General features: G+C 47.5%; 2 protein-coding genes across 8 annotated transcripts in view; one reads left to right on the top strand and one right to left on the bottom strand.

Annotated features, from left to right (window-relative positions):
- RNF24 (ring finger protein 24) overlaps positions 1-10,949 on the top strand; it is a 58,304-nt gene extending 47,355 nt beyond the window's left edge. For all 3 annotated transcript variants that reach the window (XM_081332216.1, XM_081332217.1, XM_081332215.1), the window contains exons 3-6: positions 980-1,022; positions 3,177-3,218; positions 6,822-6,901; positions 8,627-10,949. In XM_081332216.1, coding sequence (XP_081188342.1) covers positions 980-1,022; positions 3,177-3,218; positions 6,822-6,901; positions 8,627-8,768 — 307 coding nt within the window. In that variant the 3' untranslated portion in view covers positions 8,769-10,949. The remainder of the gene's footprint in view (positions 1-979; positions 1,023-3,176; positions 3,219-6,821; positions 6,902-8,626) is intronic.
- The window catches only part of PANK2 (pantothenate kinase 2), a 291,105-nt gene that overhangs the window by 244,693 nt on the left and 19,054 nt on the right, over positions 1-27,358 (bottom strand). For 4 of the 5 annotated variants that reach the window (XR_014027045.1, XR_014027046.1, XR_014027047.1 and 1 more), the window contains 3 exons: positions 26,378-26,501; positions 23,768-23,893; positions 21,024-21,888 (listed from right to left, as the gene is read on the bottom strand). Coding sequence is in view for 1 of the 5 variants with exons in the window: in XM_081332203.1 (XP_081188329.1) it covers positions 21,838-21,888; positions 23,768-23,893; positions 26,378-26,501 (301 nt within the window). In the remaining 4 variants the exon portion in view is untranslated. Of the gene's footprint in view, positions 1-21,017; positions 21,889-23,767; positions 23,894-26,377; positions 26,502-27,358 lie in introns of those variants that run through there. The other variant, XM_081332203.1, reaches the window with a different exon arrangement.

Raw genomic sequence — 27,358 nt, 5'->3', positions numbered from 1 at the left:
AGGAGGAGGAGGACTGTGGGGTCCTTGGTACTCTCTGAATGGTCTTGCAGTTGTTTCACGACCCAACTAGATCACACCATCAGCCCTAGAAGGGGATTGGGTTTTGCAGAGGAGGAGGACAAGAACAAGGACTGTGGGGCCCTTGGTGCTCTCCGAGCTGGGTTGTTTTCTAGCAGGTGTTTCATGACCCAACTAGGTAACATCGTCAGTGCTGGAAGGGAATGGAGTTCGTACAAATGGCTTGCCGTGTCGGTATTAATGGGAGTTTTCCTGGTGGCCCCTTGATTAGACTGTTGTTTATACAGTTTGATTATTTGTTTAGTATTCATCTCGGTGTTAATCTCCGCTTAGCTGGGTGTCGATAGCTGGCCGGGAGGTGTTTTTACCTTTTTGATTGTCTCTTTTGAATGGCAGGTAGCTGCGGTTTATCTCTATGTGCTTGTTGATGACCGATTTGTCTGAATGCCAAACTTCCAGGAATTCTCCGTTGTTTGGGGACTTGGCTTCATGTAGGATGCTCGGTTTCCCAGTCGAAGGAACGCCCCCCCCTCCAAGACTACTCCCAGGGCAAGCCATGAGCAAGTTACGCTAAACCAAGAGTTGCTTTGAATGAACATGGGTGAATCCATCTCTTCTTCAGCCAAGAGGAGAAATTTTAAGATTCCCATCCCCGTTCTTTTTCTTGCCTGTCCACATCTTGCTGCCTACAGCAACAAACCATGGCTAATAATGATGGCTAGTTTCTCTGATGACACATTTGGAAGATTGAGTTCTTCCTGTGGTTGCAACCACAAAGCCACATCACTGATTTTTTTGGAAATTCTGCTCAGAGGGACGAGACCGAGATGAACTGTTAACGTTTTTCTCCTTGTTTCCAATGTGCTGTTTGTGTGTGTGTGTGTGTGTGTGTGTGTGTGTGTGTGTGTGTGTCCTTTTGCATATATATATATGTATGTTTATATTTGTTTTTGCTTTCCAGATTAAGACATCAAGCCCATAAAGAGCTTTACGCCTACAAACAGGTAAGGCCGGTCTCCCCTTCCCTTATCCAAGTAATTTACAGTAATTTCTCAATATTTGGGGCAGTTATGTTCTATTGGCTTGGTAAGATCGCATTTGGAATATTGCATCCAGTTTTGGTCACCACGATGTAAAAAAGGCGTTGAGACTCTAGATAGAGTGCAGAGAAGAACAACAAAGATGATTAGGGGGCTGGAGGCTAAAACATACAAAGAACGGTTGCTGGAATTGGGTATGTCCAGTTTAATGACAAGAAGGACGAGGGGGGACAGGATGGCAGTCTTCCAATATCTCAGGGGCTGCCCCAAAGAAGAGGGAGTCAAGCTCTTCTCCAAAGCACCCGAAGGCAGGAGAAGAAGCAACGGATGGAAACTAATCAAGGAGAGAAGCAACCTAGAACTAAGGAGGAATTTCCTGACAGTGAGGACAATTAATCAGTGGAACTCTTTGCCTCCAGAAGTTGTGAATGCTCCAACACTGGAAGTTTTTAAGAAAAGATAGGACAACCATTTGTCTGAAATCGTATAGGGTTTCCTGCCTGAGCAGGGGGTTGGTCTAGAGGACCTCCAAAGTCCCTTCCAACTCTCCTATCCTATCCTATTCCTATCCTATCCTATCCAAGGAGATCACTGGAGGTTTTCAAGAAAAGATTGAACAATCATTTGTCTGGGATGGTATAAAAATAAGAAAAGATTGGACAACCATTTGTCTGAAATTGTATAGGATTTCCTGCCAGAAGGCCTCCAAGGCCCATTCCAGCTCTGTTATTCTATTCTATTCTATTCTATTCTATTCTATTCTATTCTATTCTATTCTATTCTATTCTATTCTATTCTATTCTATTCTATTCTATTCTATTCTATTCTATTCTATTCTATTCATTATTCCAGTCCTATAATTATTCTACTCTATTCTATTCTATTCTATTCCATTCCATTCCATTCCATTCCATTCCATTCCATTCTTATTTCTATCCTATCCTATCCTATCCTATCCTATCCTATCCTATCCTATCCTATCCTATCCTATCCTATCCTATCCTAGCAGAGTAGTGCTGGTTTTCAAGAAAAGATTGAACAACCATTTGTCTGGAATGGTATAAAAATACCTTCCTTGGGCAAGGGGTTGGACTAGAAGACCTCTAAGGTCCTTCCCAGCCCTAGGATTCTATTATTCATCTCTCTCCAGCAAGGACAGAACCACTGGGTGACTCTACATTTCTCTTATAAACAGAATAAGCAAGAAGGCCTCAGTGAGGGAGCCACATCCATCTGCCACCAGATCCTAAACTTTAAAACATCCTTCATTTAGTCAACCCTGGATTTCAACTCCCAGAATTCCTCAGTCTAACATCACTGTTGCTGAGAATTCTGGGAGTTGGTCCATATGTCTGGAGGTAGACTTTCTGCTTAGGGAAAGTTTTTTTAAAGACTTGGAAAATTCTGGGCTTGTATTCTGGGCTTGTTTTGTTTTGTTTTGCAATGCTAGCATTCCTCCACCAACCTAGACTACTGCAATGCTCTTTACATGGGGCTGCCCTTGAGAACCACTCGGAAGCTTCAGCTGGTACAGAGTGCAGCTGCACGAGTTCTTTTGGGGGTCTCCCGATACTCCCATATTACACCTCTGCTCCGTGAGCTGCACTGGCTTCCAGTTACCTTCCGAGTGAAATCAAGGTGATGGTGATGACATACAAAGCCCTACATGGCATGGGTCCGGATTACCTACGGGAGCACCTACTGCCGGCGTCATCGTCCCTCCGTCCTATACGTTCCCACAGAGAGGGCCTCCTCAGGGTACCACCGGTCAGAGAATGTCGGCTGGTGACCCCCAGGGGGAGAGCATTCTCGGTGGGTGCACCAATCCTTTGGAACCGCTTACCAGCTGAACTCCGGATGGCCCCCGACCTCCGCTCCTTCCGGCGTGATCTAAAAACTTATCTATTCGAACAAGCCGGCCTGGCCTGATGGATTTGGGTTTTAAAATTATTTAACTAATGTATTCTTATTTTATTTCCCTGTACACCGCCCTGAGTCCTTCAGGAGAAGGGCGGTATATAAATCAAACAAACAAACAAACAAACAAACAAACAAACAAACAAATAAATAAATAAATAAATAAATAAATAAATAAACCTATTATTCTTTTATTTTCAGGTTATCCTAAAGGAAAAAGTCAAAGAACTCAATTTGCACGAGGTAAGCTGGTCTTTTGGTTGCTTAAACTACCATTGATTAAGATCTCAGCCTCGCAGGCTAAACCGTACGGTGAATGATTGAGGGAAATAGATATTTCTAGTCCAGGGGTAGGCAACCTTGGCTCTTTTATGACTCATGGACTTCCAACTCCCAGAATTCCTGAGCCAGCATGGCTCAGCTTGGAAACTTCTCCCTTTTCCCTCAGCGTGGCTGGCTTAGGAATTCTGGGAGTTGAAGTCCACCAGTCACAAAAGAGCCAAGGTTGCCTACTCCTGGCCTAGGCCTAGGCCACTTTATGACTTGTGGACTTCAACTGCCAGAATTCCTGAGCCAGCCATGCTGAGGGAAAAGGGAGAGGTTTCCATGCTGAGCCACGCTGGCTCAGGAATTCTGGGAGTTGAAGTCCACGAGTCATAAAAGAGCCAAGGTTGCCTCCCCCTGGACTAGGACTAGGCTGCTTTATGACTCGTGGACTTCAACTCCCAGAATTCCTGAGCCAGCCATGCTGAGGGAAAAGGGAGAGGTTTCCATGCTGAGCCATGCTGGCTCAGGAATTCTGGGAGTTGAAGTCCACCAGTCCTAAAAGAGCCAAGGTGGCCTACCCCTGGCCTAGTCTAACAAGAAGGCCAAGGGGGTGACATGATAGCAGTCTTCCAATATTTTGAAGGGATGCCACAAAGAAGAGAAGGGGGCCAGCCTCTTCTCCAAAGCACTTGAAGGCAGGGCAAGAAGCAATGGATGGAAACTAATCAAGGAGAGAAGGAACCAGGAATTAAGGAGAAATTTCCTGACTGTGAGAACAGTTAATCAGAGGAACGGCTTGCCACCAGAACGTGTGGGTGCTCCATCACTGGAGGCTTTTAAGAAGCAACCGTTTGTTTGGAATGGTATGGGGGTGGACGTGAAGACCTCCAAAGTCCCTTCCAAGCCTATTATTCTGTGTTCTGTGTTCTGTTTTGTTATAAGTCAAGCTCCACCTCCATTGTCACGTCCAAATCTTCATTGTAATTTAGCCTGCAGTTGGTGTCTTGTCTGTCGTGTAATTTATCTCTTATCATCTATCTATCTATCTAGTCTATCTAATCTATCTCTATCATCCATCCATCTATATGTAATCTATATCTATCATCTTTCCATCTTTCTCTCTCTCTCTACATACATACATACATACATACATACATACATACATACATACATATATATGCTGGTGATGACCTATAAAGCCCTAAATGGCTTGGGTCCGGGTTATCTGAGGGAACACCTGCTGCCGGCATCAAGCTCCCTTCGTCCCGTGCGCTCCCACAGGGAGGGCCTTCTCAGGATACCGCCGGTTAGGGAATGCCGGCGGGTTATTCCCAGGGGAAGAGCGTTCTCTGTGGGTGCGCCGGCCCTATGGAACCAGCTCCCCATGGAACTTAGGACTGCCCCCAACCTTCGTTCATTCCGCAGGGACCTGAAAACTTGGCTCTTTGAGCTGTCTGGCCCAGGCTGAGGGGTTTTAATTTTTATTAGGCTTTAGTTTTAAATTTCGGGGACTTTAATTTAATTTAATTAATTTAATTTAATTGTTTTAATCTGATTTTAATTTTTGTATGCTTGTTTTAATCTTCCCTGTACACCGCCCTGAGTCCTCCGGGAATAGGGCGGTATAGTATTTAGATTACCTTGCTATGCCCCAAACATGGGACAAATCTTATTTCCTGTTTCAGCCTAACCCAAAAACAAATTTACACAAATATGAGCTGCCACTGCTGTGACTACTGCCTGTGGATGTCCTTGGGTTAGGCTGAAACAGGAAATAAGATTTGTCCCATGTTTATATATATATATGTCTATCATCTAATCTATTTCTCTATCATTTATACATCTCTACATCTATCCATCCATCTCTATATATCTATCTATCTATCCATCCATCTCTATATCATCCATCTCTATCATCTATCCATCTGTCTCTATCTAATCTCTTATCACCCATCTCTATCATCTCTCTCTTTCTCTATCATGTCCATCTTGTCTACCTGTCAAATGTAGAAACCCACCTTCTTATTCCCCATAGCAAAACCATGGAGAATTCCTGCCCCACAGCCAGTGGGATAGAGTCTCCATCAAAGGAGGCTTTAATCTTAGCTTACGGGGCGATGTCGTCACCCAGCTGACCTTGACTCACTTTGAAAAAAGGAGGGTTTGATCTGGGGCGTACTCAGACAGGAAACCCATTAGTAAAATCCAGAGTTGGAAATAAGATTGCGAAGTTGGGGAAAAACATTGTCCGATGACTCTAGAGACTTCTGGACGATACTCCTGGCCAAAACAACCTCCACAGGTGTTTATGTTGTTGAGTTCAACTCCAGGCTGGTTTTCCGTTTTACTCCAAATCCGGTAGCAATGCCCAGAAACACTTTTAAAAGTAGGATTACAAATTTGAGAAAATTCCCAGCAAGTTTAAAAATAAAATAATAATAATAATAATGAAAATAAAAATGAATCATTTTTCTTCTGAAGCTGGGGGAAAACCCTATTGCATTTCACCCTAGTACCGGAAATGTAATTTTCATGAGTTTTCCCAAGCTTTTCGATGAGTCATATTATGCCCGGTAGGTGTTTTCATTGTGTGCAAAAAAGAAAGCAAGTTTCCTAAAAGAGTTATCTTTTTATAGATGCAGGGAGAATTTCCCTCAAAGACGACTTTACTGGAATTATTTATTCATTTCCCAGAAAATTCCTTTTGGCTGTTTTATTAACATCCCCCATCCCTTCTTGTCCCATTTCTGTGCTTTTTGACATTCCCTTGCAAACTCTGGTTGTCTGTGAAATCATAAGACAAGACTGATTTTAAAAAGCAAACGGAGGGAGGGAGGGAAGGAAGGAAGGAAAGAAGGAAAGAGAACGGGAAGGTCAGGAAGGAAGGAAGGAAAAAGAGAAAGAAAAGAAAGAAGAAAAGGTTGAAGGAAGGAAGGATCTACAAAAACTGTCTCTTATTACACTTAGTCCTCCTTACAAACACAATCGAGCCCAAAATTTCTGTTGCTAAGCGAGACAGTTGTTAAGTGAGCCTTGGCCCATTTTACGACCTTTCTTGCCACAACAGTTAAGCGAACCACTGCCGTTGTTTAGTGGCACCGTCGTTCAGTAAGTCCGGCTTTCCCATTGACTTGGCTTTTTGCCAAGGTCGCAAAGGTTCGTCACAGGACGGTCACGGGGACACTGCGACCGTCACAAATAGGAATCAGTGGCCAAGCATCCAGATTTTGATCCCCTGTGTGGATGCTGCTGCCTCGGTCCTAAAGCGTGAGTCGTTTCAGTGCCGTCATTTTCATTTCGGTCACTAAACAAAACCGTTCTAAGTCGAGGACTACTTGTATCTTCGGATATTTCATGACCTGGCCTGTAATCCTGAGATTTCTCATCCCGTTGAGAACCACAGCTGACCCTGCTTAGCTTTCAACCTCAGACACAGCCAGGCAGGCCTTTATGGTTGCCGTGTCGGCCATCTTGCCTTGTCCCCTCAGATGTTCCCCACATATCTCCGCAAAGGCAGGATATTCTGTATGTACGACGGCTTTCGAAAAACGTTTCTTTTTCTTTCTTTTTTCCCCCCAGATCTGTGCGGTTTGTTTAGAAGAATTCAGACCCAAGGATGAACTGGGAATCTGTCCGTGCAAACATGCGTTCCATAGAAAGTAAGTTCAGATCGGCTAGGATACGGATTTCCAAATTTGGCCACTTTTTAAGATTTGTGGACTTCCAACTCCCCCAGCCAGCTGTGCTCAGACTGTCAATCCTTTTTAGGCAGGGGCTCTCCAAATTTGGCAACTTTGAGACTTGTGGACTCCAACTCAATTCCCAGAATTCCCCAGCCAACATGTGAGCACGGGGACGTTCAAAATTCGGGCACTTGGTAACTGGCCTGCATTTATGACAGTTGCAGTGTCCCGTGGTTGTGTGATCACTATTTGCAACCTTCCTGGTGTTGGGATTCCTCGCCAGCCTGTGGATCCGACAGCTGAGTCTGAGGACTCAGAGGAGGAGGGGCCTGGAGTGACATTAAGAGTCAGACATTAAGGCTCTGAGTTGCTCCAAGACTTATAGTTGGACGAGGAGCCCGGCCCCTCTACTCGTGCTCAGGCTGAGACACAGTTCTGCTGGGAGCCTGAGTTGGACGGTGATGAGGAACAGCTGGGACAAATCCAGGAAGCACGAAAGAGCCGGCAAGAGAAGCGAGTAGGACAGAGGAAGGCAATGGGGCGGCTCCAAAGGCAAAGGAGAAGGCATTAGGAAGCCACGCCTGGGCTGAATTATAAAAGGGGAGGTGTGGGAGGTGCTGGTTGACGAAGGCAACTATTCGTGTTGAGGATCGAGTTTGTGCGGACTGGGTTTGTTTGCCTTGGACATCGACTCAGGTCTGTGAGAATAAAATGGGTTGGTTTTTCTTGAGGTTCCTGCCTGCTTGTTGGAAAAGGGGTTTCCCCTTGTGAGCCTAACAAGGACTCACGTAGGCTGGGACAGAACAGTTGGGTGATTTCTGACAAGCAGCGTCAGTGGGGTGGGAAGGGACACTGGATTCACTTAACAACCGTTGATTCATTTAATGACTTCAGTGATTCACTTAACTGTGGCCAGAGGGTCGTAAAATGGGGCGAAAGTCACTTAACAACCTCTTTTGCCTAACAATGAAAATTTGGGGCTCAATTTTCATCCTAAGCCAAGGACTTATCTGTATTCCACCTTTATTATTTTTACAACTAACTCACAAGGTGGCAAACACATTCCCACGTTAAGCCACCCAAAATTATCCTGTGGTAAGATTGGCGGCCAATAAATTTAATGATAGGTAAACAAAATATCTCAACATGCCTCCCGCAACCCACCCTGTTCAGATAACGCCACTTTTTCCAGCCACGTTTTTGTCTTATTCATCGCTTTCCTAAAGTGGCACGTTCAGGATAAAAACCTCTCTCTAATCTACCACCGAATCGCTTTGCTTGTGTGATTGCTCCCCATCCAGATTCCAAATGGCAGGTAGTCCTCGACTTGCGACAATTCATTTAGTGACTGCTCAAAAGTTGCCACGGCCCTGGCCAAAAGCGACTCAGGGCCGTTTTTCAGACTCAGCGACTGCTGCAGCATCCACAGGGTACACAGGATCAAAACTGACCCGCTGGCTCATATTTATGATGACGGTTTGCAATGTGCCGGGTCCTCCTTTTGCGACCTTCTGACAAGCGAAGTCCCTTAAGCACCGGGTTGCTGACTTAACAACCGCAGGGATTTACTTAACGGGTCTGGCAAGGAAGGTGGTAAAAAATGGGGCCGAGTTGACTGGACGGATGCAGAAAGTTTGGGCTCTGTTGTGGTTGTAAGGCGAGGAGTATCCATAAAGCTTTTTTTTCTCTCTTTTCTGACAGATGTCTCATTAAATGGTTGGAGGTCCGGAAAGTTTGCCCCCTCTGCAACATGGCCGTCCTGCAACTGGCCCAGCTCCACAACAAGCCGGATCACCCTGGACCCCCCCAGGAACCTCTGCCTGGGACGGCCAACCTCGTATAGCTCCCCCCCGGCTCCCCCTTTGTCATCCCTAATGGACTCCAATTCCCGCAGAGACTCGCCACTCTCTGTCCCCACTACTCACGGTTTCGGAGTGTTTTCCCAGACCTCCTTTATCTCATGAAACACGCCCGGGATGCACCGAAGGGGAACAGATGCTCCAACGAGGGAAATACCAACAAGACGGAGCTTGCAAGGACGCAGGAACGCCGGCGAGTCTTCCGTTTTGTCTCCTTAATTTTTTTTCCTTTTTTTTTTTTAAATACATGCACTTTATCAAGGTCAGCTGCCGGGCTTGGATTCAAATCAGGCGGCCAGCAAGAAAAAGAGAGAAAAAGACTCCAAAGATTAGGAGACTGACCTGGAGAGCAAGCATCCATCTCTCCACACAGAGAGAGAGAGAGAAAGAGAGGCCATCCACGTGGGGAAATTGTGGATTTGGATTCCAGCCGTTGGAATGATTTTTTTTTTAAAGCAAATTGCTTCGTGAGTCCCGGAGCCGAAATGCAGCAAGAGAATCCTCATCGGAAGAGGAGACAGGAATAGGAAACAATTTTGTGCAGTTCGTTGCAATTCCTGCCGCCTCTGGATCAGTTAACGGAATACCTTCAGAGGAACAGGGTTTGGTTAAAAGACGAGAATGGGGAGGGTGGTCTGCCCTGAATTGTGGAGGGTTAGGTGGGGGAGGCCTTGCCGATCCATCTGAGCCTCGGGAACGCCTGGTGGAAAAGGGAAGGAAGAGGTTCGCGCCAACATCGGCTACTCCAGGAAACTCTGAGGAACTGATGAGATCCCCTTTAGCCAAAGTACATTCTTTGGACTTTGCAGGGACGATGCGACAGGCTGCGACCTGTCTCGTTCCCCGAATGTGAATCCTTCTCGAACGGTGTGCCAGCACAGAACGGCGTCCTCCGGATTAGTGTGGATTTGATTTTTTCTTTTTTCCCTCCAATGTAACGCGAGATCTGTTTTGGGCCCTGGATGGCGTGTTTAACGGGTTTTGCAAAAAAGAGTCATAACAGGCAGATTTGGGTGGGAAGCTTCCAAGAAGTCTAGAGCGACGGTCATAAAAAAAATGTCTTTCCAGCCCTGCCTTAAGATTGCACGTGCTGGTCAGCCAGGATGGAAAATAAAGAAAAGGTGTGAAAGCCGGTGGAATTGTGAACACGCCCTCATCGTGCCTCATCGCGCGATATTGTTAAGAATCGTGCTCTCCTCTTGGGCAAAAATCAGCCAGAACTTGTCAGATTTTAGCAAAACATTTGGTTTGAGTTGGTGGGCAAGAAGCTGGGATGGCTTCTTCCCGTCGCACTTATATCCCCCAACCTGGGGACCGCCCGGCGTGGGACTACAGCTCCCAAAAGCCTGGCCCTTCTAAAACATGAGAATTCTGGGAACAGTGGCCCCCAAACATCTGGAGGGCAGCTTAGAGCCACAAGCCACCGAAACACAAATGCTTCCTCTTCCAAATTTTATTTTCGCTCACAAAAATCTGGACTTCCATCCGACTTACGCACTTTGTTGTTCTTTCGTTAAGAAGGAGGTCAGTCGAGACAAGACTGATGGGGGAGTTGACCTTAGTGAACTGGACTTCTTGAAAATACCTGCGTGTGTTAGAATGAGCACGTTTCTAGACCTCATTGTCCCTGTGAAAATGTGGATGCTGGTCCGTCGGGTGCATTTCATAACAACCGAGGTTTGGTCCCCCCTTTTTTGTGGGGAGGTGTTATTTGTCAAATGTCTCAAATTGTTCGGAGGATGCAAGGAGGGGCTCCTTATCCAGTATTACAACAATCGATGTGATTTTTCTAATATTGGCATATAGACCATCGGCGTCCAACCTTGGCAACTTTTAAGACCTGCGGACTTCAACTCCCAGAATTCCCCAGCCAGCCATGGCGACTGGGGAATTCTGGGAGTTGAAGTCCACAAGTCTTACTGTTGCCATGTTTGGACACCCTGGCATAAGACAGTTCCTTCAAGCCCACATATAGTAAGATAACTTCCTGATTTCTGGCACAAATTTTGTGGAGGTGGCGATAACGGTGGAGGTGTACAGATTTCCTTAGAAGATCCAGGTCCAGTTGTGACCCTTATGTTTTTTCTCCCCCCATCATTTTGTAAATTGTGTGACTCTTGAGTTTATGAACCTTAGGGATCCGACCTGGATTCACAGACGCATTTGTACACTAAAATTATATATATATATATATATATATATATATATATATATATATATATATATATATATATATATATATATATATATATATATATATATATATATGGGATGCGGTGGCTCAGTGGGTTAGGACGCTGAGCTTGTCGATCAGGTCGGCAGTTTGGCGGGTTGAATCCCGAGTGCCGCGTAGCAGAGTGAGCGCCTGTTACTTGTCCCAGCTTCCGCCAACCTAGCAGTTCGAAAGCACGTAAAAATGCAAGTAGAAAAATAGGGACCACTCCGGTGGGAAGGTAACAGCGTTCCGTGCGCCTTTGGCATCTAGTCATGCCGGCCACATGACCACGGAGACGTCCTCGGACAAGCGCTGGCTCTTTGGCTTTGAAACGGAGATGAGCACCGGCCCCTAGAGTTGGAAACGAGTAGCACGCACGTGCGGGGGAAACTTTACCTTTTATGTCTGTGTGTGTGTGTATGTATATATATATATACACACACACACACACACACACCTAAATTCTGCAGAATTTTTTTTTAAAGGAAAAGGACAAAGAAAACAGTTGCTGGGGTTTTATTTTATAAGCTCTATTTTTGTATATTTAATTGCTATTTTAAAATTCTAATGCCTCTTTTTTGCTAATCACAACTCTTCTTAAAAAAAAAAAGCAGGGCGGGGCGGGCGTTCGCATGTGATTTGACTTGAAATGTAAATAAAGAAGCAAATTTTGGACATGACGGAGCTGCAGAATCTGTACAGCAAAGCCGCTTTGGGATAATCCGCCAGGGATAATCTCCCTCCGGTTGTGGAAAGAGGTGAGGAGGCGGAAGGTTGCTGCAACGCGGATTTCCGGACAAAAACAAGGGGTTCCCAGCTTAGTAACAGTCGTATTGGGGGGGGGAGGAGAAAGGAAGGGAATTCTGCTCGCAAACATAGTAGTACCTCGGTCATCTTCCTAGCGTTATTCCCGCTTTATGGCCGCGTGGGCAAAGCTGCCTCCAAATGAAGGAGAATATTTGTGCCTCAGGGTTGGAATGGGGGATCCTTGGTGCTCTCTCTGAGCTGGCTTGTTTCCTGGCAGACGTTTCATGACCCAACTAGGTAACATCATCTAGAAGGGAGTAGGGTTTGTGGAGAGGAGGAAGATGACTGTGGGGTCCTTGGTGCTCTCTTGAGCTTGGTTTCCTTGCAGACGTTTCGTGACCCAACTAGGTAACATCATCAGCGCTAGTAAGGAGTGCTGTTTGCCGTCACGTTTATATTAATGTGCATATAGACATTAACAACATCTGCAGACTCTGCAAAAGAGACAACCAAAACAAGTTCCAAAGTGAGACTCCAGCACCTCCACACCAGCAATCGGCACCCAGATCAGCATAGATTAACTCCAGGGTTGACTTCGGACCAACAGTCAAGGGAGCAATACCCCGAAATCAAGAAACCGCCAAAGAGTCATTAGTAAGCAGCCTAAGACTGCCCTCCCACACGCACCCCCAAACAGGCAAGACACCAGAATATAAAGAGACAGCAAACCGCACTCCTTACTAGCACCGATGAGGTTACCTAGTTGGGTCATGAAATGTCTGCAGGAAAACATGCAAGCTCAGAGAGCACCAAGGACCCCTCAGAGCTGTGTCCATTTGAGTCGATCCGGGGCATCTCCAGGCCTGACGCCCACGTATTTCATGGCCTCCTCGATGCAGCCCATCCACCTTTCCTTGGGTCTGCCATGGGGTCGCTGGCCATCAGGGTCCAGACACGTGGCTTGTCCTTAACACGGAGTCTTCTTTACCGCGTAGGATGTGTCTGCGCCATTTTAAGTTATTCCTTCCCACATTTTTGCTACAATTGGCACGGCTCCTAAGCGATGTCAGATGTCGCCTTGCGGTTGAATCGCACGAGTCCAAGTTGCCATCCGAGCATTCACATTTCTGGCGCACGTCGTGCTGTCCCGCTCGCTTGCACGCGCACGTTCAGGGTGGTTTAGTGGGTTTATGTTCCCCAGCAATTCCCCTTTGTCAAAACCCCGGAACTCTCCCAATGAAGTCCAGCCAAAAGCAGGCCAAGGCTAGTCCAGAGAGCGATGGCCAACAGGTCCACAAGGCCCTTGAAAGTTTCCCAGACGAGATAAACCCACCGGGCGAAATTAAATCCACAAGAGGGTTCACAAGGCAGGGCAAGTTCAGAGTTCACAAGGCACGATCCAAGTTGAGGCACGGTGTCAATCCAAAGCAAGGCAAGCATCACAAGAACCAGAAAACACCCAGCTAGGAAACGAACACGTGGTTCCCAGCATGGCCTCCCTCTGTCTGCTCTGCTAAAGAGCCAGTTTCTGGTGCAGCCCATTAAGGAGGGCGAGGCTTTCTCCTCCCGAGAAATCTGACTGTCCTTCTCTGCTCCTGCCTTTTCTCTGCCTGTTCTCGGATCAGGGGCAGCAGGCAGTTAATAATAATAATAATAATAATAATAATAATAATAATAATAATGATGATGATGATGATGATGATGATAATGATAATAATAAAGTTGGAAGGGACCTTGGAGGTCATCTAGTCCAACCCCCTGCTCAGGCAGGAAACCTTATACCATTTCAGGCAAATGGCTGTCCAGTCTCTTCTTAAAAACCTCCAGTGTTGGAGCATTCACCACTTCTGGAGGCAGGTTGTTCCACTGGTTAATTGTTCTAACTGTCAGGAAGTTTCTCCTTAGTTCCAGGTTGCTTCTCTCCTTGACTAGTTTCCATCCATTGCTTCTTGTCCTGCCTTCAGGTGCTTTGGAGAAGAGCTTGACTCCCTCTTCTTTGGGGCAGCCCCTGAGATATTGGAACACTGCTATCATGTCACCCCTCACTCTTCTCTTCGTTAAACTACACATCCCCAATTCCAGCAACCGTTCCCTATATGTTTTAGCCTCCAGCCCCCTAATCATCTTTGTTGCTCTTCTCTGTACTCTTTCTAGAGTCTCGACATCTTTTTTACATCGTGGTGACCAAAACTGGATGCAGTATTCCAGGTGTGGCCTTACCAAAGCATTGTAAAGTGGTATTAGTACTTCACTTGATCTTGATTCTATCCCTCTGTTAATGCAGCCTAGCACTGTGTTGGCTTTTTTGGCAGCTGCAGCACACGGCTGGCTCATATTGAAGTGATTGTCCACTGGGACTCCGAGATCCCTCTCACAGTTACTACTATTGAGCAAGGTACCACCTATGCTATACCTGTGCATTTGATTTTTCCTGCCTAAGTGTAGAACCTTACTTTTTTCACCATTGAATTTCATTTTGTTAGATAGCGCCCAGTGTTCGAGTCTGTCCATATCCTTCTGTATCTTAAGCCTATCTTCTGGAGTATTGGCTATTCCTGCCAGCTTGGTGTCGTCTGCAAATTTGATGAGTTCCCCATCTATTGCCTCATCACTGACCAGTTGCAGCTGCAGGCCTTCCCCACCTGAAGCCTCAGGGCTGTCCTGCTACGGCTCTGTTTGAGCCAAATCCCTCTCAAGATGGCTGCTTGGAGCCACTGACCAACTCCCCTCCAGCCATGCCCGGAACTGCTTCGTCCTCCTCCGAGCTGCCCTCTTGGCAGGGATCTGGGGAAGCGTCCGAGGGAAGTCATCACACATGTATGGCCTGCTCGCAGTTTGCCATCGCTGGCTGGCCCTCCAATTCACAGAATATCATAGTAGTACCTCATCGTTAATTGGTTCTGGGAGGCGTGGTGAGTACCAAAAACAGTAACAAACCAATTTTTCCTATAAGGAATAATATAGAGTAGTGGCCAAAATCGTGGAAACCTTTTCGAAAAAGTACGGTAGAAAAATGCCGCCTTTGGTTAAGTTTCCAGCCATTTTTCCTACTTCCTTTATAACTGTAGCCTTCTTCACTTAATACTATTTTACGTCGCTTTCTGGGCAACCAGTCGGCTCTTTGCACCGTTACTTTAATTTTATTAACGTTTTGCAAACTCACTAAATGAAAGAACACAAAAAAACCCCCAACCCAACTTGATGGGGATCACGTCATAACACACTGACAAATGACCTCTTTTCAGCTTCAATACATGACATCAATCACTGGATACTACTGTGATCTGATTGGCTCATTGCCAAAACAAGATGACACCCGATTGGCTCTCTAAACGCTCGTGCTCATTGGCTACAATCAGATGAAGGAAAGCTACCTGAGATCAACCTGAGCAAGTTGTGCTTCCTTTTTTCTGGTGATTTGGCTGTAACTTTTCATAGAATACAGTACAGATAATTGAACAAACTTTGTTGCACTACGTTCTCCATTAAATTATCTTTCCATTGATATATAATTTTATGGTACTCCTCCCCCCCCCAAAAAAGTGGCGTTATTAGACACCAAACTTCAAAAATACACTTTCCCCAAAAGGTTTCCGCAATTTTGGCCACTACTGTGGTGAGTCGCAAGGAAGCCAACACCGACCAGTTGTAGCTTATGCACTGAGTACCAAACAATGATAAGAGACGCGGTGGCTCAGTGGGTTAGGACGCTGAGCTTGTCAATCAGAAGGTCGGCAGTTTGGCGGGTTGAATCCCGAGTGCCGCGTAACAGTGAGCGCCTGTTACTCGTCCCAGCTCCTGCCAACCTAGCAGTTCGAAAGCACGTAAAAAAAATGCAAGTAGAAAAATAGGGACCACTACGGTGGGAAGGTAACAGCGTTCCGTGTACCTTTGGCATCTAGTCATGCCGGCCACATGACCACGGAGACGTCCTCGGACAAGCGCTGGCTCTTCGGCTTTGAAACGGAGATGAGCACCGGCCCCTAGAGTCAGAAACGACTAGCACGCGTGTGCGGGGGAACCTTTACCTTTACCAAACAATGAGTCCGGAACAAAATTTTCGCCTCAAAAACGTGTTGAGTGCTAAATTCGATGAGTTTCAAAGCAGCTGAGGAATGCCAAGGCACCACTTTTATTTGGAATCCAGATTGTTTTTTTTATTGACTTAACAATGTTTGCAGACCATCTCCACTTATAAGGCCAGGATGGGAAGCAGTAAGCCAGCAAAAACAACCACCCAGAATTCAGGCAGTCCTCGACTTACGACCGCAGTTGAGCCCAACCTTTCCACTGCTAAGCAAAGCAGTCGCTAAAGTGAGTTTTGCACCGTTTTAGGACCTTTCCTGCCACGGTTGTTAAGTGAATCACTCCAGTGGCTAGGTTAGTAACGGGATTGTTAAGCGAATCTGGCATCCCCCCCGTTGACTTTTGCTTGTCAGAAGGTGGCCAAAGCGGATCACCTGACTCCAGCACACGGCGACCGTCATAAATGTGAGTCAGCTGCCAAGCGTCTGGATTTTGATGACGGGACCCAGCGGTGGTAAATGTGAAAAACGGTCGTAAAGTCACTTCTTTCAGTCCCGTTGTAAAACAGTTGCAAGTCCAGCACTACCGGTATATTGTCCAAGCCCAGAACGTCGCTTTGATTCAGCAACCAGGTTAATTAAGCACATTGTGTGAATCCTGCAAAAAACCCAGCATCAAAAAAAAGCAGACCTCTTTGGTTTTGTTCCATTTCCCTTCCTGGCTGAGGTTATCCATCCATTCCTTGCACAAGGGTGTTCCAAGTGCATTTACTTGGAAAAAAAACCACTTGCAAATACTTGCAAAAAAACAACAACAATAAACCAGAATTAACTGCAAAGGAGGCTGCCAGTCGAAAGAATCTGGAAACCATTCAAGTCTGGAGCGAAAAGACAAGCCATGTTTATGATCTCCCACCGCTGCGGGCTCAGTGCTTTGTCCCTCTCCTGCATGTATCTTGCACGGAGCTGTCGATGGGGCAAGTACACATGGTTTCCTACACCCCTCCTACATGCCGCCAAGGGCGATTCCTGGAATACAGGGCGTCCTCGACTAACGGTTCCAATTCAGCCCGAATTTTCCACTGCTGGGCAAGACCGCCGCTGTGCCCCATTTTACGACTTTCCTTGCCGCAGTTGCTAAGTGAATCGCTGCAGGTGTTGAGGTAGTAACATGGCTGTTAAAAGGAACCTGGCTTCTCCGCTGACTTGGCTTCTCGGAAGGTCGCTGAAGGGGATCATAGGGGCAAAAGTCACTTATCGTCTGTCTCAGAAATTTTGGGCTCCCTTGTGGTCGTTAAGTCAAATACTCCTTTCGAATAATCTATTAGTATTTGAACTATTTAAAAAGAAATAAATGAAAGGGGGGGACGACCACCAAGAACTCTTAGTCAAGGCTGTTTGGAAAGAACTAGCCTGCCCCCTACAGGCCGTGGATGAAAAGAGTTGAGATCAACCTTGGCTCTTTTATGACTCGTGGACTTCAACTCCCAGAATTCCTGAGCCAGCACGGCTCAACTTGGAAACCTCTCCCTTTCCCCTCAGCGTGGCTGCCTCAGGAATTCTGGGAGTTGAAGTCCACGAGTCATAAAAGAGCCAAGGTTGCCTACAGCCAACGTTCTTTCAAAATACAAACTGGTTTAAATATCAAACTTAAACCCTCCGCTCTGATGAAGCAGTCAAGGCACTTGGTTACAGGAAGTCCTTGACTTACAACCATCTAGCATCCGTCCGTCTATTCTAATCTAATTCTATTCTATTCTATTCTAATTCTATTCTATTCCACATTTTCTATTCTATTCTATTCCACATTTTCTATTCTATTCTGTTATTCCACATTTTCTATTCTATTCTATTTCTATTCTATTCTAAGATTTAAGATTTAAGATTTATTGAGATTTTTATACCGCCCTTCTCCCAAAGGGACTCAGGGCGGTTCACAGGGCATAAATATAAACAACAATACAAACATTAAAAGATAATTAAATTAATGCCCAAGTTAAAACCAGAATAATAAAACAAACCTATAAAAAACCCAAGTACCCCCATCAGGCCAGACCCGCTAGTTCAAATAAATGGGTCTTCAACCCGCGACGGAAGGATCAGAGGTCTGATGCCATCCGGAGCTCAACCGGCAGTTGATTCCATAACGCCGGAGCACCCACAGAGAAGGCCCTCCCCCTGGGGGCCACCAGTCGACATTCCCTGACCGGAGGCACCCTGAGGAGGCCCTCTCTGTGGGCGCGCACAGGGCGGAGGGGAGTCGACGCCGGCAGCAGGTGGTCCTCGAGGTATCGCGGACCCATGCCATGTAGGGACTTAAAGATCATAACCAAAACCTTGAACCTTACCCGGAAGACAACTGGTAACCAATGCAGCTCACGGAGCAAAGGTGTAACATGGGAGTACCGGGAAACTCCCAAGACAACTCTCGCGGCCGCATTCTGTACCAGTTGGAGCCTCCGAGTAGTCTTCAAGGGAAGTCCCATGTAGAGAGCGTTACAGTAGTCTAGGCGAGAGGTCACGAGCGCATGAGTGACCGTACACAAGGCCTCCCGGTCCAGATAGGGCCGCAACTGGCGCACCAGGCGAACCTGGGCAAAAGCCCCCCTAGTCACGGCCACTATGTGATCTTCCAAAGTGAGTTGTGAATCTAGGAGGACTCCCAAGTTGCGAGCCCTATCCACAGGGGGTAAAAGCTCACCCCCCATAGAAAGAGGTGGAACATCCCAGGTGTCTCGGGAAGCCGGAATGTACAGCCACTCAGTCTTGTCAGGGTTGAGTTGAAGTCTGTTCCTCCCCATCCAGACCCGAACCGCCTCCAGGCAACGGGACATCACAGCGAGGGCATCACTGGGGTGGTTTGGGGTCGAAATAAAAAGTTGGGTATCATCAGCATATTGATGATAACCAACTCCAAAACCATGAATGATCTCACCCAGCGGTTTCATATAGATGTTGAACAGGAGAGGCGAGAGGACCGACCCCTGAGGAACTCCACAAGCGAGAGTCCTAGGGGTCGACCTCTGCCCCCCTGCCAACACCGACTGCGAGCGTCCCAGGAGATAGGAGGAGAACCACTGAAAAACCGTGCCTCCCACTCCCAATCCCCTGAGACGCCGCAGCAGGATACCATGGTCGATGGTATCGAAAGCCGCCGAGAGGTCTAATAGGACTAGGACAGAGGAATACCCCCTATCCCGAGCCCTCCAGAGATCATTCACCAGAGCGACCAATGCCGTCTCCGTGCTGTGCCCGGGCCTGAAACCCGATTGGTAAGGGTCCAGATAATCCGCTTCATCCAGGACCAGAGGGAGCTGATGCGCCACCACACTCTCAACAACCTTCGCAAGAAAGCGAAGGTTGGAGACTGGACGAAAGTTGTTCAATACAGCTGGGTCCAAGGCAGGCTTCTTGAGGAGAGGTCTCACCACCGCCTCCTTCAAGATGGTGGGGAAACAACCCTCACTCAAAGAAGCAGATATAACCGCCTGGAGCCAGCCTCGTGTCCTCTCCCTAGCTGCATAAACCAGCCAAGAAGGGCACGGGTCCAATAAACATGTGGTGGAACTCAGCTTCCCCATAATCCTGTCCACTTCATCAGGGGTCACAGAATCAAACTCCTCCCAGATAACATTGACAAGACCGCCCGTGTCCTGATCGTCAGACTCTGCCCAGCTGGAGTCCAGACCGGTCCGAATCCGAGCGATTTTATCCGACAGATGTTGACCAAACTCCTCGGCACGACCCTGCAAGGGATCCTCCCTCACCTCCTGATTAAGAAGGGAGCGAGTCACCCTAAACAGGGCGGCCGGGCGATTATCTGCGGACGCGATGAGGGTGGAGAAGTAATTACACCTCGCCTCCCTCATCGCAGCGAGATAAGACCTAATGTAGGTTCTTAACCGCAATCGGTCGGGTTCAGATCGGCTGGACCTCCAGCAGCTCTCTAGGCCCCGTTTCCGACGCTTCATCTCCCGGAGCTCCGCGGAGAACCATGGAGCTCGCTGGGATCTGCGCCGGGTCAGGGGCCGCAAGGGTACAACCCGGTCGAGTGCCTCAGTGGCTGCCCTTTCCCAGGCTTCCACTAAGGCATCCGCCGAGCTGTGAGCAGTGGAGGCAGGTGGGGACCCCAGCGCCGCTTGGAATCTCTCAGGATCCATTAGGCGTCTGGGGCGGTACCATCTAATTGGCTCCGTACCTCCACGGCGGGGGGTGGCAAAATGGAAGACCAGCCGCAGGAGGTGATGATCGGTCCATGACAGGGGCATAATAAATGGAAAGCCCCCACCAAGATCATCCAACCACCGTCCAGATAAGAAAATCAGGTCAAGGGTGTGGCCTCCCTCATGAGTTGGCTCAGAAATTACCTGCGTCAGGTCCATGGCCGTCATGGAAGCCATGAACTCCCGAGCAAGCTCAGATGAACCTCCCAGGGATGGTAGGTTGACGTCTCCCAAAACTATAAGTTTGGGGAACTCAACCACCAACCCTGAGAGGACATCGAGCAGCTCGGGCAGGGCTGCCGCTACGCGACTAGGCGAAATGTACACGAGCAGCAAGCCCAACTGCGACCCAGAGCCAAATCTCATGAAGAGAGACTCACACCCGACTATCTGAGGAACGGTGGTCTCCCGCGGACATAAGGTCTCCCTAACGATCACCGCCACACCCCCACCCCTACCCTGAGCTCGAGGCTGGTGTAGCACCCGGAAGCCTGGTGGGCAAAGATCAACCAAAGGGACCCCACCCTCTGGGCCCAACCAAGTCTCCGTGATGCAAGCCAGGTCCGCATGCTCACCCTCAACTAAATCCCTAATAAGGGGAGCCTTGTTGACCACGGACCTGGCATTCAAGTACACCAGCCGGAGCTCAGGAGGCTGCACATCATCGCTCCCGGAACCTCGGGAAAGAAGCAGAGGGTCGGAGCGCCCCACCGCTTGCAAATAGCGGAGACGGCGCTCCCGGTAACGATATGGCCCCCTGTCTATCCGCCTGCTGCCATTCCCCGTCGTGGGAATTGGTAATCCCACGACCCGCTCATGAGCCCCGGAGACAACGACCCCTCGTTCTCCCCCCGCGCGGTCAGACCCAAGTCTGGCCTGAACTATGGTTGATTGGCCGCCCCCCAAAGCCAGACAACCCTTATCTCCCACCCCCCTCCCCAACCCCGTAAAAAATTTTGATAAAAACAAAATCAGGGGCCTCTTATTACATTTATGTTGACGGCCCCTACCCCTGCCCAGCCATCTAACCATTATTCTATTCTGTTCTGTTCTATTCTCCATTCTATTTTCTATTCCATTCCATTCCAGACACTTCCTTGTTGGCTACAGTATTTTCTGTGGTCAATTTATGGCACACTGGTCAAGAAAATAAGGGCCACCCTTATTTTGGGTAGGAGAAAACTGAAAGTTCACTGTAGCATTGTAAACAAAATTGTGAACCCACGGTTCTTTTTTTTCTTTCTTTCCTTTTCTCTCCTCTCTCGCTTCCCAATTCTTTGCCCTGGCTTGTTACCTGAAGACCAAGGTCCGTCGCAATCAAGGGACAAGGACGGCTCTTTGTAAGAAAACAGATTTAATATTGTAGGTGGGTTTCCACATTCTGCACATCTTGACGCCGTTGCGAAAAGGCAAGCCAGCCCTTCGAGAGTCCATACAAAATAAGAACCACCCTTAAAATAATTCTGAGAGGAGCACGAACTTGTCTATTACGTGACAGCTGCAGCCGTTTCCAAGTCCCCGAAATAAACGTGGCTCAACACAAGCGAGAGCAAACGCACAGCTTTTTAACGTTTGAGATCTGCGCACTGCACACAGTTTCACACTGCACAGAAGCGTTCCAACCCACTAACTTACTTTGTTACCTCTGAGAACAAAACAAAAAAACCAACCCGCTCCATTTGTTCTTCTCGGCAAAGAACCGGTGACGTCGTTCGCGATCCCTTTCTTTCGGCTGTTAAGAAGCCGTTGGTTTTGCCAATGAAATCAACGCGTCACCTAGAATGTTCCGCCTTAGCTAGGAATCCCCCCGTTGAAGCCCGGGGTCCCGACTCTTTTAAGATATTCAGGATGTCTCCAAAAGCTCAAGGAGAGCCCCCACCGCTCCGAAATATCCCTGTTTTAAAATTAAAACAACAGAAAGTAAATGATTAAATGCATCGTTTTAAAAAAAATGCTACATTTCGTGCTGTCTTCTCCCAACAAAAATCACCCTTGTAGCGGGGAAATGGACGGCATTAAAAATTTAATAAATAATAAAACGACGATAATGGTAATAACTCTTCTCCCCTCTTTATCACTGAGAACCCTCACTAAACTGCAAAACTTTCAGGAGACAGTTAAAGGATATAAATCTATCTCTCCTATCTATCTATCTATCTATCTATCTATCTATCTATCTATCTGTGTGTCTATCTATCTTCTGTCCATCTATCTGTCCATCTGTCTGTCCATCCTGTCTGTCTGTCTGTCTGTCTGTCTATCTATCATCTATCTATCTATCTATCTATCTATCTATCTATCTATCTATCTATCTGTCTATCTATCTGTGTGTCTATCTATCTTCTGTCCATCTATCTGTCCATCTGTCTGTCCATCCTGTCTGTCTGTCTGTCTGTCTATCTATCTATCATCTATCTATCTATCTATCTATCTATCTATCTATCTATCTATCTATCTATCTGTCTATCTATCTGTGTGTCTATCTATCTTCTGTCCATCTATCTGTCCATCTGTCTGTCCATCCTGTCTGTCTGTCTGTCTGTCTTTCTACCTACCTACCTACCTATCTATCTATCTATCTATATTTCTATCCTTTCTCTCTGTATCTGTCTGTCTACGGTATCTATCTATCTATCTATCTATCTCTATCATCTATCATATCTATCACTTTATCATCTATCTATCATCTCTTTATCATCTTATTTCTATATCATCTCTATCATCTCATCTCTATCTCTTATCTCTCTACATATATATATCATCTCTATCATCTCTTATATCTCTATCATCCATCTATATCTATAATCTATATCATCTATCATCTACAACTATCTATCCGTATCATCTCTTCTATCATCTATATATATAATCTATATCATCTATCTTATCATCTCTATCATCTTACATCTATCATCTATCACTTATATCAATCTCTATCATCTATCATCTCTCTATCTGTATCTATATCTATCATCTATCTCTATCTCTATCTCTATGTCTGTCTATCTATCTGTATCTATGTGCCTATCATCTCTATCTACCTCTATCTATCTGTCTGTCTGTCTGTCTATCTTATCTATTTCACACCTTTTTTATTTTTCCATAAACAACTCAAGGAGGCAAACACCCCCAAAGTGTCTTCCTCCTCCAAATTTCCCCACAACTCTGTCAGGCAGGTTGGGCTAAGAGAGACAGACTGGCCAAAGCTCACCCAGACACCTTTTCAGACCTAAGGCGGGACTAGAACTCACCATCTCCTGGTGACTAGCCAAAATCACCCAAATTCATGCCTAAGGCAGAACTAGAATTCACCGTCTCCTGGTGATTGGCCCTGGCACCCGATTCACCATGCGTGCCTAAAGTCGGACTAGAACTCACCGTCTCCTGGTGATTGGTCCAGTCGCCCAAGTCACCATTCGTGCCGAAGGTGGGAGGAGAACTCACTGTCTCCTGGTGACTGGCCCAGTCACTCAGCCAGCTTTCCCCCGCTTAAGTCGCAACTAGAACTCACAATCTCCCAGTTTCTCGCCTGATGCCTTAACCACTAGATCACACTGGCCCTCTTAGTACAAGAACTAGGATGCAAGTTTTAAGTTTACTGCCTTGTCCGAGTCGTATCGTTAAAACAAAAACTGGGGGGGGGGGGAAAACAAAACCCAGGCCTTTTTTTAAGGGAAAAGGAAGAAAAATAAGTTGTGTGTGTGTGTGTGTGTGTGTGTGTGTGTGTGTGAGAGAGAGAGAGAGAGAGAGAGAGAGAGAGAGAGAGACTTTACCTCATGTTCCAGGAAAAGAGCCTTCAGTTGTCCCTTTGACCAGTAATCCAAAGCGTAGGCCAGAAACTTCATGGAGATGGTGTTGATTCGCAAGAAATTCCCCACAAAAACCACTTTATTAATGTTCTGCGGGGGAAAAAAAGGGGGGGGAAATAGCATGCGGATGCTGTTGAAGAATAAATTAGGGACCGGCTGTTCATTTAGGTAAAAAAATAAGAAAAAATAAGAAAGAGGACAAGCCGCAGCAGGATTGGATGGATTCGATTACCACCGCTGGAAGAGCTGAAGCACCGGCGGGAGGTCAGAGGTGCACGGAAACGGTGACGGGACGGAGACGACGGGCTCGGGTTCTTTCATAGCCCTGTACAATGCTGCTTGACATGGTTGCAACAAGGCAGCACTGTAAAGAAGCTGGAAGCGCCCAGCTTGACGCCAACGCTGCAAACGGGCGCCGGGACTTCCTGCTGTCCAGGTAGACCTCAACCTGTGAGAAGCAATTGGGACCGGACGTTCCGTCTCTTAAGGGACGTGATCGTAAAACGAGAGAAGCGCCGGTCGGGAAGGGGATTCCAAAGACCGGCCGTGACCCCCGTTCAGCACCATCGCCACTTCAAAAGAGGGGATGGCCATGAAGTCGAGGACTGCTTAGTACTTACCGTGTCCTCAGCTTGGCATGATCAGCCACGTCCCCTTCTGGATCGAAAGATTTATTTTATTTTTATTTTATTTGAATTCCATTTATATCCCGCCCTTCTCCAAAGACTCAGGGCGGCTTACAAGCTTAGCAGTAGCCTTCATTCTATGTATATGCCTGCTTATTAGGGCTTTCACACACACACACCCCAAGCGGCATTATTACGATGAGCCTTGGTGGAGCAGTGGGCTAATGCCTCCTTAAGTAACACCAGCTGCCTGCAATTAGTGCAGGTTCGAGTCCCACCAGGCTCAAGGTTGACTCAGCCTTCCATCCTTCCCAGGTAGGTAAAATGAGGACCCAGATCGTTGGGGGCAATTAAGCTGACTTTGTAATAATGCCGCTTGGGGTGTGTGTGAAAGCCCTAATAAGCAGGCATATACATAGAATGAAGGCTACTGCTAAGCTTGTAAGCCGCCCTGAGTCTTCGGAGAAGGGCGGGATATAAATGGAATTAAAATAAATAAATAAAATAAAAAATTACAAAGTCAGCTTAATTGCTGAAAAAGTAAAAGATAAAAGATGCCATTTACTTTTTTAAAAATAAAAAACAAACAAAACAGATGTGAACCTACATCCCCACCTGTCTGTCGCCAAGCCAACTCAGGGGAAAAAAAACCATGGGGGTACAGGTACTCACGACCATGATTACACTAAGCTCAGAGAGCACCTAGGACCCCACACTCCTCTTCCTCATCCTCTCTACAAACCCCACTTCCTTCCCGCACTGATGATGTTCCCTAGTTGGGCAAGGAAACGTCTGCAAGGAAAGCACCCAGCTCAGAGAGTGTCAAGGACCCCCAGTCCTCCTCAACCTCCTCCTCTTGGCAAACCCCACTTCCTTCTAGTACTGATGATGTTACCTAGTTGGGTAATGAAGTCTGCAAAAAAAAAACAACCAAGCTTGGAGAGCACCAAGGCCCCCACAGTCCTCCTCCTCCCAAACCCCACTGCCTTCTTCCTCCCTTCTAGCACTGATGATGTTACCTAGTTGGGTCATGAAACGTCTGCAAGAAAATAAGCTCAGAGTGCACCTAGGGCCCCACAATCCTCTTCCTCCTCCACTCTACAAAGCCCACTCCCCTCCAGCACTGATGATGTTCCCTAGTTGGGTGATGAAACGTCTGCAAGAAAAGCAGCCAGCTCAGAGAGCACCAAGGACCCCACGATCCTCCTCCTCCTCCTTCCTTCTAGCATTGATGATGTTCCCTAGTTGGGCCATGAAACGTCTGCAAGAAAATAAGCTCAGAGAGCACCAAGGACCCCACAGTCCTCCTCCATTCTAGCACTGATGATGTTACCTAGTTGGGTCATGAAACGTCTGCAAGAAAACCACGAAATTCAGAGAGCACCAAGGACCTCATGGTCCTCCTCCTCCTCTTCCTCCTCCTCCTCAAACCCCACTCCCTTCTCACACTGATGATGTTACCTAGTTGGGTCATGAAACGTCTGCAAGAAAACCACGAAATTCAGAGAGCACCAAGGACCTCATGGTCCTCCTCCTCCTCTTCCTCCTCCTCCTCAAACCCCACTCCCTTCTCACACTGATGATGTTACCTAGTTGGGTCATGAAACGTCTGCAAGAAAACCACGAAATTCAGAGAGCACCAAGGACCTCATGGTCCTCCTCCTCCTCTTCCTCCTCCTCCTCAAACCCCACTCCCTTCTCACACTGATGATGTTACCTAGTTGGGCCATGAAACGTCTGCAAGAAAATAAGCTCAGAGAGCACCTAGGACCCTACAGTCCTCTTCCTCCATCTCCTCCTCTTCCTCCTCCTCTCTACAAACCCCACTGCCTTCCAGCACTGATGACGTTCCCTAGCTGGGCGAGGAAACGTCTGCAAGAAAAGCAGGCAGCTCAGAGGGAGCACCAAGGACCCCACAGCTCACCCCTGAGCTACAAATCTCCTGTACCTCATTCAGGGCGCACATCCGCGCGATGGAGCCAATGTTGTTGGTGATGGTGATCAAGGCTGCCCGGGCCAGGTCATCTTTGCTAGCTGCGTCTCGTTTCTCTTTGCTCATCATGTTTCCAAAGCTGGATGGGAAGAGGGAGCACAGGGGCTTTTGAGGAGAAGAGTTGAGCCATGTCCAACACACTCACACACACACACACACATAAACACAGCCGGACCGTCAAAGCACGGAGGGAACTGCAGGGCAGGGCTTTTCAACCGGTGGTACGGGTACCACCTGGGGTACATTGGCACCTGGCAGGTGGTACGCGACCCTCCTAAAAAAGTGGTAGCGGGGGAGGGGAACGAGCTGAACCGGTGGCAGCACCGCACAAGCCTGAGCGAGAGACGGCTGGAGCTGCAGGGCTGTCGGGGCTCAGCGGAAGTGCCAGAATTAGTGCTTCTTCAGGGCTGTCAGGGCTCAGCGGAAGCGCCAGGATCAGCGCCAGGATCCAGCTGGAGCTCAGCGCTGATCCTGGCGCTTTTGCCGAGCCCAGAAGAAGCGCCGATCAGCTGGAATGTTGCAGCATCTCTAGGGTCTTGTGATTTACATTCAGATGCTGGGCAACTGGTTCATATTTAGGACGGTCACAGTGTCCCAGGGTCATGTGAAGTGACCAAAACCTGCTGCAACCACCCAGCAGACGGGGGGGGGGGAAATAAAAACCAAACACCCCCCCACCCCCGCTGCCAATCCTCAACAGAAATGCTCACAACCATGAAAACCTCGGACAGGAGGAAGAGCGCCGCCGGGCGGGCAGGCAGGTGTCTTGCTCGGCCGTGGCTTGGGGGGCACTTTTTTCAGTGCCATTGTAACTTTGAACAGTCACCAAGAGAACTGTTGTAAGTCGAGGACTACCCGTACTTCATCACTTCCCCCCCCCTCTTTTTTTGGTCATCACATTTTTGACCCCTTGCTAGGCGACTGGTGGTACTCGGA

Source organism: Vipera berus (assembly GCF_964194415.1).
Source record: "Vipera berus genome assembly, chromosome: 7".
Lineage (NCBI taxonomy): Eukaryota > Metazoa > Chordata > Lepidosauria > Squamata > Viperidae > Vipera > Vipera berus.
Note: the sequence above shows the minus strand (reverse complement) of the source record. Positions and strands in the feature narration are given on the sequence as shown.